Source organism: Rhipicephalus sanguineus, chromosome 7, assembly GCF_013339695.2.
Source record: "Rhipicephalus sanguineus isolate Rsan-2018 chromosome 7, BIME_Rsan_1.4, whole genome shotgun sequence".
NCBI classification, from domain to species: domain Eukaryota; kingdom Metazoa; phylum Arthropoda; class Arachnida; order Ixodida; family Ixodidae; genus Rhipicephalus; species Rhipicephalus sanguineus.
This window is the reverse complement of record NC_051182.1, coordinates 159,277,890-159,291,003: the sequence shown is the minus strand read 5'-3', so window position 1 is coordinate 159,291,003 and position 13,114 is coordinate 159,277,890. Positions and strand designations below refer to the sequence as shown.

General features: G+C 47.2%; 2 protein-coding genes across 2 annotated transcripts in view; one reads left to right on the top strand and one right to left on the bottom strand.

Moving 5' to 3' along the window:
• LOC125759165 (lysosomal alpha-mannosidase-like) overlaps window positions 1-13,114 on the bottom strand; it is a 122,411-nt gene that overhangs the window by 42,188 nt on the left and 67,109 nt on the right. The gene's annotated exons all lie outside the window — the stretch shown is intronic.
• LOC119400393 (8.6 kDa transglutaminase substrate) lies at window positions 4,398-12,000 on the top strand. The gene is made up of 4 exons (XM_037667414.2): window positions 4,398-4,548; window positions 6,663-6,719; window positions 10,665-10,788; window positions 11,719-12,000. Exons 2-4 carry the CDS (start codon window positions 6,670-6,672, stop codon window positions 11,866-11,868), a joined length of 324 nt encoding a protein of 107 aa, XP_037523342.1. The 5' UTR covers window positions 4,398-4,548; window positions 6,663-6,669; the 3' UTR covers window positions 11,869-12,000.

Here is a 13,114-nt window from a genome sequence, read left to right as displayed (position 1 = left end):
TTTGCACTGACTCCGGGATCGGAGGCATGAGAAAACATTCTGCGCCACACGTGGTTTTGCAGTGCCTCCGGGATCGACCCACCGTTGACCAAGCGACGATGTTGTGAGATGACGTCATAATCACGTCATAATGACGTCACGAACTTTGGCGAACTGTGACGCCATGATGACGCCACCACGTAATGATGAGTTTCGCTGGAAACATATAAAACTTATGTGGTGTGTGCGCCATATTAACGGATGCATTAAAGGGCCCGTAAGCCCCTCCTAGTTCAAAGACGAGAGAGAACGGTTTCCTTTCGCCATCTTTGCGCAGCGCACAAAATTGACGAGGCACACAAGAGAAGAGGACGGGACAAGCGCTTTCGCCTTTCTTTCGCCTTTACTAACCGTACTTCAGGCTCTATCTCCTCCACGCCCCTTATTTCTTCATAAAACATGTGGACAACGTCAGCGCTAAGCGTTGAGCATATCAGGATGTCGCGCTTTTCGGCTCCAAGCTGTTAAAGAACCCCAGGTGCTCTAAATTTCCACAGCCCTCTTCTACGGCGTCCCTCATAATCATATTGTGATTTTGGCATTATTGTGTCAACTTAAACTGCGCTTGGGACGAGACGTCAGGGTAGGTGTAGACAGGCCTGTGAGATACGCAATGAATTGCTCTGAGATGCGCAATGGTATTCCTTACAATGATTGCTGTCTTACAGGCTAAAAAAAGTGGGAGGTAGATACGGCGTTAATGTTATACGGCTGCCAGTAAGCTACAGGTACGATATGTGCCGCGGTGCACAGAAAGAATGAGCGGGTGATAGACAAGAAGCGGACTGATATTTGTTTCGTAAAGCACACCAATAAATTCACTGATTGCCGTACAGGTGTGCCGTGTAAGGTTCCGTTTAGCTGCGCCACTTCTACGCAGGACAGATGGGGCCGCTGCGAATTTTGCCCGTAAGTGATTACAATTCCCGCAAGGAAACCGTCGCGAGCGCCGGCGCGCGCGCTGTCTCGACAGACGTGAGGAGACGGCACGTAATCTTGCTGTGCCCTCAACGCCAACTTCGCGTTTAGGGGGCTGACAGCGCGGAACACTATTCCCTTGAAGCAGCGTGTTGCTGAGATGCGCGAAATACGATCCAAAAGAGTTAGCTGCTAGCCTTACTTCGCATAAAATTACAATATGTTGCTGTCGTATTCATTGCATCGTCTTATTATCAAGTCAGAGGCTTGTTTCAGGGCCTCCTCAAAGCTCCATATGCGGAGTTCCGTAGTGTAGTGCCTTTCAAACGCAAGCGGGGACATTCATTATGGTGCGAGTTTGTGATCGCTGGACGCAAATAGTCTATTTAGTGGCTTGGACACAAGGACCCGATGACCTGTATTTCAAGGCTCGCCAAATACTCGTCGAAAGGCACAGCGCTTCTAAAAAGGAAACATTGGGCTCCATTGGGCGCGAATTTTGCTCGCCCTAATTTTGCATCCGTACGCGCAAGGAGAGATAGTGAAGAACAGGGAATGAATGAATGAATGAATGAATGAATGAACTTACGGTCCCTTATGCATACAACTAAGACAAATAGAAGGCGAAAGCCACCTTTTTTTTCTCAGTCGATGTATAGATCCTGCCCCGCCATTATTGGAAAATATTCTGCAACTAACTTGGTTTCGCACTGCCTCCGTGATCGGAGGCGCCTCACCTGGTTTCGCACTGCCTCCGTGATCGGCCCGCATTTGACCAAGCAACGATGTCACGTGATGACGTCACCACGTGACTTTACGTCACATTATGTCAAAGTGATGTCATGATGACGTCATAAATTTTGTCGATCTGTGACATCGTGATGACGTCATCACGTAATGATCAGTTCTTGTATCCCTCGTGTTGTCCCCGACGCCGCGGGACGCCGACACCGACGGTCAGTTTTCGCGTTTGATGAGGCAGCTAAGGTTGTCGCCTTTATATACGTCCATTTTCTGATACAGTGTTCTGAGCGTGCAAGCCTAGAGTCACTACCGGTGGGAGGGTTCCTTATTCCAGGTACCCTCTGGCCTCAACCACCTCCCGGGCTCTGGTGAGGAGCCGTCGTTGGTCGTCCAGGCAACGGGAGGAGATTCTGGGCCCCCACGTCTCGGCGAAGATGTGGATGACCGCGGGCGCTGCGGGCTTGCTAATGGCGTCTTCCTGGCGCCAAGGGCAGCCGAGTAGTAGGTGCGCCAGTGTGTCTGCTACACCGCAGATTGAGCAGTTGTAGGCGTAAAGCGTCGTTTATGTATACGTGATGCAAGAGGATGTCGTCGGTGTAGGTATTGCTCTGAAGTATGCGGAATGCGCTGCTCACCTCTTTAGACAACTGAGGGTGAACTGGCGGGTACTCCCGTTACCCTTGGAGGTAGCGCTGGAGAATAGCGTTACATGTTATCGGTTAGCAAAATTAACTGCAGCACTTTTGTAACTGCTCCCTTCGTCAGTGGATGAGTTACACTCACCCCTTCCCGAAGGGAGGACCCCTCCCGAAACTGTTGGAAAATAAATATTTATATCACTGTTGACAACGCCTCCGCTGTGTGTGTTATTCCAAGTTCTCGAAAAGAACTAGCCCGTATGTGTGTGTGTATATATATATATATATATATATATATATATATATATATATATATATATATATATATATATATATATATATATATATATTTTGGCAAGTTCGTTATCAGCAGCGTTATTGCATATGTATATGCAATAGCGCAACAACCTATAAAACTTTCTGACGTGATGCTTTCCTAAACGATCGTTCAAATGACAACAGAATAAAATGTACACGTCTTTCTAAGACTCACAACAGATGTACAAAAGCAGTTTATGCACAGCACGCCACATTTTTAGAGTCGCCGTCTGATGAGGCATTTAAGGTTTTCGAGTGAATAATTAATGCTGCATTTGGCCGGGCACCAGCGCGCTCTGACTCAGACTGCAACAATGTGGAGCCCGCTCACGATCCGAGCCAGAGAACAGGTGTGCGAGCCGAACGCGCTATCAGTCGCCGGAGACATCGGAGGCCGGAAGAGGAAACAAGTCACCGCATCTTTTATTGCTGACAGACGAGATGCGGTAGTCAAGTGGTAAGATCTCGGTCGCGCTCCGAGGTTAAAGTCAGAGCGCTCTGAGTTGGAGCATGGTACTCTGAAAGAACCAGTGGAACGTATTCAGAGCGCTCGATGTCGACCAGCCGAACGTCACGCGCGTCGCCAAAGCGCTCTGGAGCGCTCGAATACGACCATTCCAATGTACGATAAATCTCTAATCTCACTCGCCTCGCACGTGCAGGGTCGTCCACATGTAATGGGAACACCTCATTAGTATTCAAGACCTCACAGAAACTGATGCTTAATACAAAGTACAGAAAATTATTATGGTGTTTATCGACACAATGATTAGTTTTCATCACGAAGTAGAAAAACTTGCAGGGTCCAATGTGCATTCGCCTAAGACGACTCGAAGGCGAAAGCCATCTTCTTCTTAACCGACGTATTAATCCTCCCCCGCCGCTCACCTCCGAAAGTTGTCTGCACGTAACGAGGTTTGGAACTGCCTCCGAGATCGGAGGCATTTCCAGCTTTCCGCACCTTGCCTAGTTTTGCACTGCCTCCGTGATCGGCCCACCTTGGACCAAGCGACGGGGGCATGTGGTGTAGCCACGGTATGTGACGCCATAGTGACGTCACAAATTTGGCGATTTGTGACGTCATGACGATGTCATTGGTGTCGCCATCACTCGTGTTGACGCCGCCGCCGCCGCGGGACGCTGATGGTCAATTTTCGTGCTTGATGAGGCATCTAAGGCTTTCGCCTTAATGAACGTTCCAGTTTTAGCGGCTTGAATACTAATGATGAGTTCCCGTTAGATGTGGATGACCATGTAGAGTACTCAAGGATTGAAGCAGGACAATTTAGGGCTAAGTAGCACACAAACTTTCGTTTTCACCGTCTTCAGTTCGGGTCACACGGCGTCATGTCGACTCGAACGCGTAAGACGTAGCCAGCATTATCTTTAGAGACCAGATTCGTCGCGACACGACGTGGTTACCTCAAGCAATTGCGCATACCAGTCGTGATACCAACAAACTTGACGTCGCGTTTTAATCCGTGATTACATATATTTCCAACGCTCTGTACTTGGTCTGTTGTGTTTACATTCGAATTCATTGCCAAGGCGTGGAGGTTTCCAAATGAGCGACCGGCGCGTGCCAACTCAATTCACAGCAACGTCCGTGTACGCGATCGTCTTCTGACCAGTCGTAACATTAGTGTTGCCTTGACCGGTTTAACCGGAAAAAGCCGAGCCGCCCATTGGAACAGCTCCAAGACCATCTTGCAAAATCAAGCCGCGCCTGGTGTCAGTCGCTATACAGTCGCGGTGCTTGCAGAGATAATAACGACGCTGCTTCCCGACAAAACAACCGACTACTTTTACACGCGACTCAGCTGAAACGGACGCACGAAAACTACGGGGCAACGAACACTTACAACTGTGGTGAGAAGTGTTCACATTTCGGGTACGTGTTCTTTTTTTTTCGTTTGTCCATTCGTCGTAGCTGTCATAAACTTGTCTATGAAGCATCGTGAAACAGTGAGCGCTGTGACAGGTCAATAGTGCGCGTAAAATCAAAGGGTGGGTCCTATATAATTTACGGGATAATAATAACGATTGTCATGATTTTACGCCGCAAAACCACGATATGATTATAAGGTACGCCTAGTGGAGGGCTCCGGAAATTTCGACCACCTGGGGCTCTTTAACGTGCTCCTAAACCTAAGTACGCGGGCTTCTAGCATTCTGTCTCCATCGAAATGCGGCCTCCGCGGCCGATATTCGATTCCGCGACTTTCGGGTCAGAAGTCGAGCGTCATAACCAATTTAGACAACCGCGGCGGGTCAATTTACGGGGCGATTGGATCAACCGTGAAAGCAACCTCATCAACGTTTTACAAACGTGAAATTAGCCCAACACATCATAAGAGCTTATTTATTAATTAACGCGATAGCGTTAAACAGCCCGTGTTGCAGAAATTCTGGTATCGCGGAGTCATTGGTTGTGAGCGAAAATTTTGCGTCGCCCTTGAGCGAAAAATGCCATGGATGCAAATGATAAAAATGAATCATGGATGCGAGCCGGAATCGAACCCAGGCTTTCTGCGTTGCAGTCAGAAGCTCTACCATAAAGCCACACCAGCGTTCTTTTCTTTCTCTCTCTTTCATGACATTTGTTATAAGCACTTCATGTATATACGGAGCGAACAAAGTAATTAAAGCCGCCTCTACAAGCGCACAACAAACCTTACAAAGAACGAATTTCAAGGAAGGCTGTTCTCTAAGAGGGTACTAAAGTAGTACATTTCATAAACGGTGGATACCAGTCCTGCAGGAACTCTGTTTGGTCATAGAAGTCCTTTAGCTGTAAAGCCATTTCTATAAAATGTGAACGCGATGAGAACGTTGCTGCATCAGCTGCAAGGACGCCAACCTTTTTTTGGGACATTCTCCAAAGTGCTTTTAAAAAACAAGTCGCTTCGAACTCGCAGCATACGTTAGCTTGTACCACCCAAAAGCAATGTTATGCCTATTGACACGCTCCTATAGCAATGGGTATGCGCAGCTCATGAGAAACTTCAATGTCAGAGAGCCACGCCAGTGTTTGGAACTGTTTCGAGAAAAAAAAAACACAGGCGTCATGTAGTGCCAGGAATCTTGTTAACAGATACAGTATTGCGTGGCAGAAGAGTACATGACGAAATTGTATAGCGCGAACGGGGTACTTGGACAGACAGAAAAGTCTGTCCAAGTACCCCGTTCGCGCTATACAATTTCGTCATGACATACCAACTAGCCCAAGCTGCTACCCTTCTAAGAAGAGTACAATCGCGCCAGGCGTCACACAATCTGAGTTGCACAACGGGGGGGTGTTCAAATGCCCGCCCATTACAAATCGCTCAGCAACAATTTATCATCATTATCAGTCACAGCATCAACAAAGTGTGCAGCTGCGTAGGCGCGCGTATTGGATTACGGATGCGCAGTGGATGCTTCACTAATTGATTAATTACGGCGTAGTGAGCACTTCGCAAGTGCACTTGCAGTAGGCGTGCTTTCTAGAAGAGTTTTAAACCACCGATGTCACGCACACTGACGCTTCTTTCTTCGTGGCACGGTTGGGGCGTCCACCGATCGAGAAGCGAAGTCATCATAGAGCAGGTAGCGCAGAAAATACGGGGACTACGAAGTGTTTGGACTACGATGTGCTGTTTTGGTCTTTGCTGGTTGATAAATAGGCGTGGATTCTGAGAATAAATTTTAGTTTGAAGTTAGTGCTCGTCTGGTGTTTATGTTGCTTTCTTGTGTCCCCGTATTTTTTTGCGCTACCTGCTCTACGATGAATTCTTACAAAGTCGCCCAGATTTTCGTTCCCGTAAGCGAAGTCAGGCTAGCGATTGAGAAGGCGATGCGCACGGGGCCCGATGAAGCTATCGCGTTCTACTCTTGAAGGCGAAGCTCGAGCGTCTTCCAAGCCTTTTCGTTCATTTTTTAATGTACGGTAAATCAATATTTGACATTTTTGTACCGGTGTAAATACTGCACGTCGCTCAAAGCGCTTAAAATTAACAATTTCAGTTTCACCATGAACCTAGCGTTGGTCGCACTCTTCTTCTGCGCTGTCGCAATAACAAGGTGAGTAATGCTTTTGGCATAATAATTATACCCGTTCAATGCATTTGATTTGGTCGAAGCTAAGCCCTATTAAAGCTGTTCAATGAAACAATGAAAACTATCAGAGGCCGCCGCGGTGGTAGAATAATAATAATAATAATAATAACTGGAATTTTACCTCCCAAAACCAGGATGTGATTATGAGGCACGCCGTAGTGGAAGGCTATAGAAATTTCGACCACAGTGGGGTTCTTTAACGGGCACCTACATCTAAGCACAAAGGCCTCTGGCATTTCGCCTCTATCGAAATGCGACCGCCGCAGGCGGGATTGAACCCGCGACTTTCGGGTCAGCAGCCCATGGCCCCGCAACGACTGTGCCATAGTGATGCAGAACTATCGATGGTACTATCGATACTATCGATAGCTGAGTCACTATCGAACTATCGATGGTAAAAGATACTATCGATAGCGCTATCGATAGTAAAAAATTCGATGGTACTATCGATAGTGTAAAATCAACAGCATGAACTCATTGCAGAATAAACATGTCTCCCCGCGCGGGCGGTACGTAGTGGAGCCGGAGGAGCAAAGCAGAATGAAGGGCAAGGGAGTTCACATGTTCTTCGCCAGAGGGCTTTACTCACACGTGAAGTAAAACTGTTCAGCTGTAGCGGAAAGGAAGGCGTTACACGTGGTGGAACGGCGTGGCTTCAAATTTACATAGCATTTTATGATTTCAAAATTTTAAAAAATATATCGAAACCTAGGTTTGTTAATTGTAAGGTGTAACTGGCTGCTTTTAGATGCAAATTTTTTGATGGACATATTCCGCCATTTTCACTGCGGAAATATTATATTTTTTTCCCGAAAACTTGCTCCTAAATTACGCGAATCTGATAGCAGGCTATCGCAAATATTTTGGCAATATGGCCGGCCAGCAGCATTATTATTATTCACGCCACTATCGATAGTGTGGTCACGTGGTTGTGACGGTAAAGAATGCTGCAGCGAGGCTGAGAAATACGGAGCTCTTTATGTGGGCCAACTTGCACCCAGAAAATCAATAGTCAAAATACAAGCGATACACGCTGCGCACTGATAGCGGCTAGAACAGTCGTCGGCCGTCGAATAATCTGATGATCAGTGGAACGCGTCGTCTTTTATACATCATTCATCGAGCAGTTCGAGCGTTGTCGCTGGTGCTCGCGTAAGCATTCGAATAAACCTTACTATTCATGTCCGACGCCTAATCTTAACAGAATAATCTCAAACAACCGTGAAGCTTCTCAAATATTACGGCGCGGTCTGCTTCAAACGTTAACAGTCTTTGTGGTTAAAACCTGAATACATCAAAACAAAGCAATAAACACGCGTGGTAGTAATATCGCTAGCAATATTAACGATGGTACCACTGATTGCACTATCGATAGTTTGTCGATAGTTGCGCTATCGATAGTTTGTTTACACTATCGATAGTTTCAAAACAACTATCGATACTATCGATAGTCAATTTACCGATAGTTCTGCATCACTACTGTGCCACCGATGAGGACGCGGTGGTAGATGGCAGTGTTCGGATGCTTACACGAAAGACGCGGGTTCGATCCCTGCCACGGCGGTTGCATTTCGATGGAGGCGAAATGTCAGAGGCCCGTGTGCTTAGATTTAGGTGCGCGTTAAAGAACCCCACTGTGGTCGAAATTTCCGGAGCCCTCCACCATGGCGTCTCTCATAGGCCGAGTCGCTTTGGGACGTTAACCTCCGTAATATAACCATCCAAGAGAAAATATCAATGGACGTTTTACCCAACTTCGCTTTCCAGCATTTTATGTTTAATCGAATATCTGTGCCATGATCTCGCACAGTCAACGTCCCTCTGATCTGACAACTTTCGAGAAATGCGGCACTATCAACAGAACGTCTTACAAAGAAAATTAGCCGCTTTAATTTATTACAGCCGTTTGAAATCGCCGAATCCTCTCTGTTTTCTGTAAAAAACGAAAGGCTTACTTTCCGTCAGCGATAAAAAGAGACTCGAATGAAGATGACTCATCAACTTCTAACGCTTATTCTCTAGACATGTTTACTACGTTAGTCGAAGAAGCTTTACTAATACAGCGCAGACAATATCCGTTATTAGATTATTTATTCGTAACCATAACTAATTTATCCATTAGTTTGCTTTGTTTACCGGTTCTGTTTGTATTGGAATATATTGTATAATCTGTACTTAATTTATCTTTAGAGATCTTTATTTATTACGCATTGTTGTTCAGCCTGCTTTAATCTTTTGCTTATCCCATGTACCGTTGTTTAAGCCAATATCCTATGTTACATTGTGAATATTTGTAATTTAGCTTTTTTTTCTTGTTGTATTTGCTGTAACCCCAATTTTCTGCTTTGATCTCGTATCAGATTGGCAGTATCTGTAAATAAAAATAGAATTTAAAAAACTCACAGGATCCCTCATACACCTCCTAAGATTTCTCGAAGGCGAAAGCCATCTTCTTTTTAACAGGAAAGTGTTTTATGCCGGGGTCCACTAAGATTTCAGTGACGTATTGCCGTCACGGAAATGACGTCGAAAAAATAACATGATCAGATGGCAAAGAAAGAAAGTTCCATCAACGGTCATCGAACCCACGACCGCTCGGTCCGCATCAACAGATGCCGGGCACGCTATCCACTGCGCCACAATCACATACTCTAGAAGCTTTACAAACGCGCCTTTTATGTCTACCACTCTCCCGGTCGGCTGGGTGGTGCTGCCCTCTGGGAGCGGTAAAGTAAAGTAATTCGTCATTACTGTGTCCTCCGCGATTAGCACCTGCAACGCGTTACACGTGCCTCCCATTCGGCGCGTTTTCAATTCGATTTTGTCAATGCCTTAACACACCGCGAGGTGGCGACCTTAGCCAAGCGTCGTAAAAGCGTCGGCCTCGCCCATAGCTCTGCGACGTGCGCGTGCCTCACCTGGCTGTAACACCGCGTTCCCTGCTCACGCGCTCGCCCCTAGAAAAATCGCGGCAGGGCTACCGGGGCGGCACGACGCGCTTTGCGTTTCCCTCTAGTCCGGCCCAGTGGTCCGGCCGTGGTGTTCAATCACATTTTAACATGCAGCGGGATGGCGACCAAGTTCTGCGTCCAATATGCCACGCTCTTCTGGCTATCACACCTAGTTCTCTGATTACGCTTTAGTCGTCGGGATGGAGATGTACCACCAATCATCAAAGTGGGCACATCCACGTTAAACGGTGCTATAGCTGCCAGACATCAATATACATTGTGCAAACTCTCTTATATCAATGTACAGTAAACATTCAGTTAATTCTGTAAGAGCACGATTTACTTTCGTGTTATTCCGATTCCTATGACGGAGGGATCAACCATGTTTTTTTTCTATTTTCTTCTCGTTCGATTGTGTTGACCGCCACGTCCGTCAAGAGCTATCTGCACCTAGCGTGGTTTCGCACTGCCTCAGGAATCGGAGGCATTGCAAGCTTTTCGCATCACTCGTGCTGACAGCGACGCCGACGGTCACTTTTCGTGCTTGATGAGGCATCTAAGTCTTGCACCTCATGTGCCTCCTGAATCGGCCTACGTATGACCAAGCGACTATGTCGATGACGTCACCGTTTACGTCACGTTATGTGACGTCACAATGACGTAACAATGACGTCATGGTGACTTACTCGTAGCAAGGATGTTTTTGGGGGCTTGTTGGTGCGACATATCCATATTGTTAAGCGCGGAATTGAAACTACAAGAACGGGACAGGCAGTAAGACACACAAGCGCTACGTCGCAAATTTTGGCGATCTGTGACGTTATGGTGACGATACATGGTGACGTCATTCCATGATTTTCTGCATCATTCGTGTCGACACCGCTGCCGACGGTCATTTTTCGTGCTTCATGAGGCATCTAAGGCTTTCTCCTTAATAAATGAAACAATACACTTGCAGCTACTCGGCGACGCAACTGCCAGACTGCTCTTCCTTCACCTGCACTCCGGACATCTGCGGCCAATCGCAGTGCCCTTGCGGAACCTACAAGGACCACTGCGACTGCTGTGACATTTGCTATAAGGTACGGGAGCACGAATTAAAGACCGTAGAAATACGCAGGGCTCTCCATTAGGGGAAGCCAGGTTCTATAGTATAGCGACCCCTCCCCTCCCCCCTTCCCCATTGTCGGTCGAGTCCCGAAGAAAACAAGTTATACATCTTAAACCGCGCAAAGCAACAAAAACACACAAAGAGAGAGAGAGAGAAATGCTTTAATGAAATGCTGGAGATGCTAGCCCGGCTATTCGCTTGACATTCTACTTCAGGCGCTGGGTGATGATTAAGTGCGTGCGTGCGCGCACGCACGCACGCACACACATACGCACAGAGAGAGAGAGAGAGAGAGAAAGATTAAACTGCTTACAAGGTTTCACACAACAAAGCAGAAAGCTGGGCGAGTTGGTAAGTATTCATCTTCCCAGGGTAGCGCGCACTTACTACGTGGACACAGGGAGAAGAACACGACAACACAAGCGTTTGTGTTGTCGTGTTATTCTCCCTTTGTCCCCGTACCAAGTGCGCGCTACCCTGGGAAGACGATTACAAGGTTTCGTTAAGGCTCGAAGCCCGCAAGAACGTCAACAGCACTTTCGTGGCGCGTAACGAACGGGCGGTGCTTTGCCATGGCCCGAGAAGATGCCGCAGTTCTAAGCACGTGTCTCAAACAGACAAGGAAGCCGCACGTAAATCTTGTGTGTTTGTTGCTTCGCGCTATTAAAACGCGTACGTTCATGAACTATCAACTAGCTCGAAACTGCGTTCAAGAGAAAGAAACAAGCTTCTCATAATCATATCGTGGTTTCGGGACCTAATATCCCAGCAGTTATTACTATTCTAACAATATCTCCGCGACAAAATTCATCTATAACAAATCCTACATATTCGCTCAACAGCGGAATTAAACTGCGCAAATGCTATACACTGTCTCAACACTAAATCTTCTTCCGTTCAGTGTCCGGGCGCCGAGTGCAACCTATGGATCCTCGACGTCTGCACCGAGAACCACCAGTGCGTCTTGGAAGACCCTGACAAGCCGTTCGCAGTCGGGGGAGTGGGCCACTGCACACCTATCAACGTGACTGGGACCTCGCATACTTCTTAATAAAAGGTCACATGGCCCCTTATGCATTTGCACAAGACGACTGGAAAACGAAAGCCATAATCATCTTCTTTTTCTTCTCAGTCGACATATATAATGTATACCATAATAATGTATACAATAAAGAGTCCATAAGCCGCTAGTATAGTTCAAATACGGAGGAGTGGTTTCCTTCTCACCTTCACTACCCTTCCTACAGGCACTATCTCCTCCTCGCCACTTATTTCTTCATAAGCACTAAGCGTCGAGCCTATCAGGATTTCGCGGTTTTCGGCTATACACTGTTACGTCCACTTGCGCAGTCGAAAACGCACAAAACGAAGTGCAATCAGTTGATCGCCCACGATAGTTGTGCGAGGCAAGGAAGAACGGGTGGGCGACTGCATGGCAAAGCAGGGTAGGCGACAATTCACAACTGATATCCCTCCTATAGGGAACCCAAGCTCGAGTTTGGGCGCGGCGCTCGCGCTGCTTATCTATGCGTATACTGGGGGCAGACGCTGCCCGCGAAGGCGGTTTGTCGCCGGATTTGCAGCGGCGGCGGCAAGGACACGTGCGCGCATGCGCTCCTTATTCGGCTCAAAGCACTGCTAGTCAGCAATAGTTACATTGTGACACACCGCAGATGCAATCCGAGAGCTCTGCGCGTGCGCGGAAGCTTTGGCGGCAGTGTTGTGGCTGGATGCCCCCAGTTAGGCGCCGCTCGACGTTGCTTTGGAAGCCTATACGGAACAATCGAGAGCCTATTCCCTCGTGACGTCCCTTGAACAGACTGTTGACGTCACAAACTGTTAACAGCAGACTTACAGCACGAGGACACAATGACAAGAAAGAAGACGACACACTGCGCTGTCTTACAACGAAGTTTATTGCTGTGCCGTTTCATGTGCTCATAGCGCGTGCGCAGAAGAATGGGGGGGAGGGGGGGGGGGAATGAAAGGACAACAGGATAAAAAAAAAGCATTCGTACAGTAAGCATGTCAAAAGTAAGTACTATCGAACTCCACAAACTGTCACGACCCGTCCAGAAAGATAATTTCACTAGGATACACTTAATGTTCACTTAAAACACGCTACACTTAAAACAGTACAATTAACGTCCCTTATACCTTCGTTGGCTTCATTATATGCTGGTTTTCATTAAGATTGTGTCAAACGAAGAATGAAACGAAAAAGAAGCCCTCAAAATTCCCTTGCTTCATAATTTCCCTAGGAGTGAGAGCTACGGAGGGGGAGCTGACGCAGGCAG

Bases quoted from the DNA above. Each gene is read 5' to 3' on its own strand.
- LOC119400393 (XM_037667414.2), top strand. From the start codon at position 6,670: ATGAACCTAGCGTTGGTCGCACTCTTCTTCTGCGCTGTCGCAATAACA. The intron at 6,720-10,664 runs GTGAGTAATGCT...ATACACTTGCAG, and splicing joins TGCGCTGTCGCAATAACAAG to CTACTCGGCGACGCAACTGC. The intron at 10,789-11,718 runs GTACGGGAGCAC...TCTTCCGTTCAG, and splicing joins GCTGTGACATTTGCTATAAG to TGTCCGGGCGCCGAGTGCAA.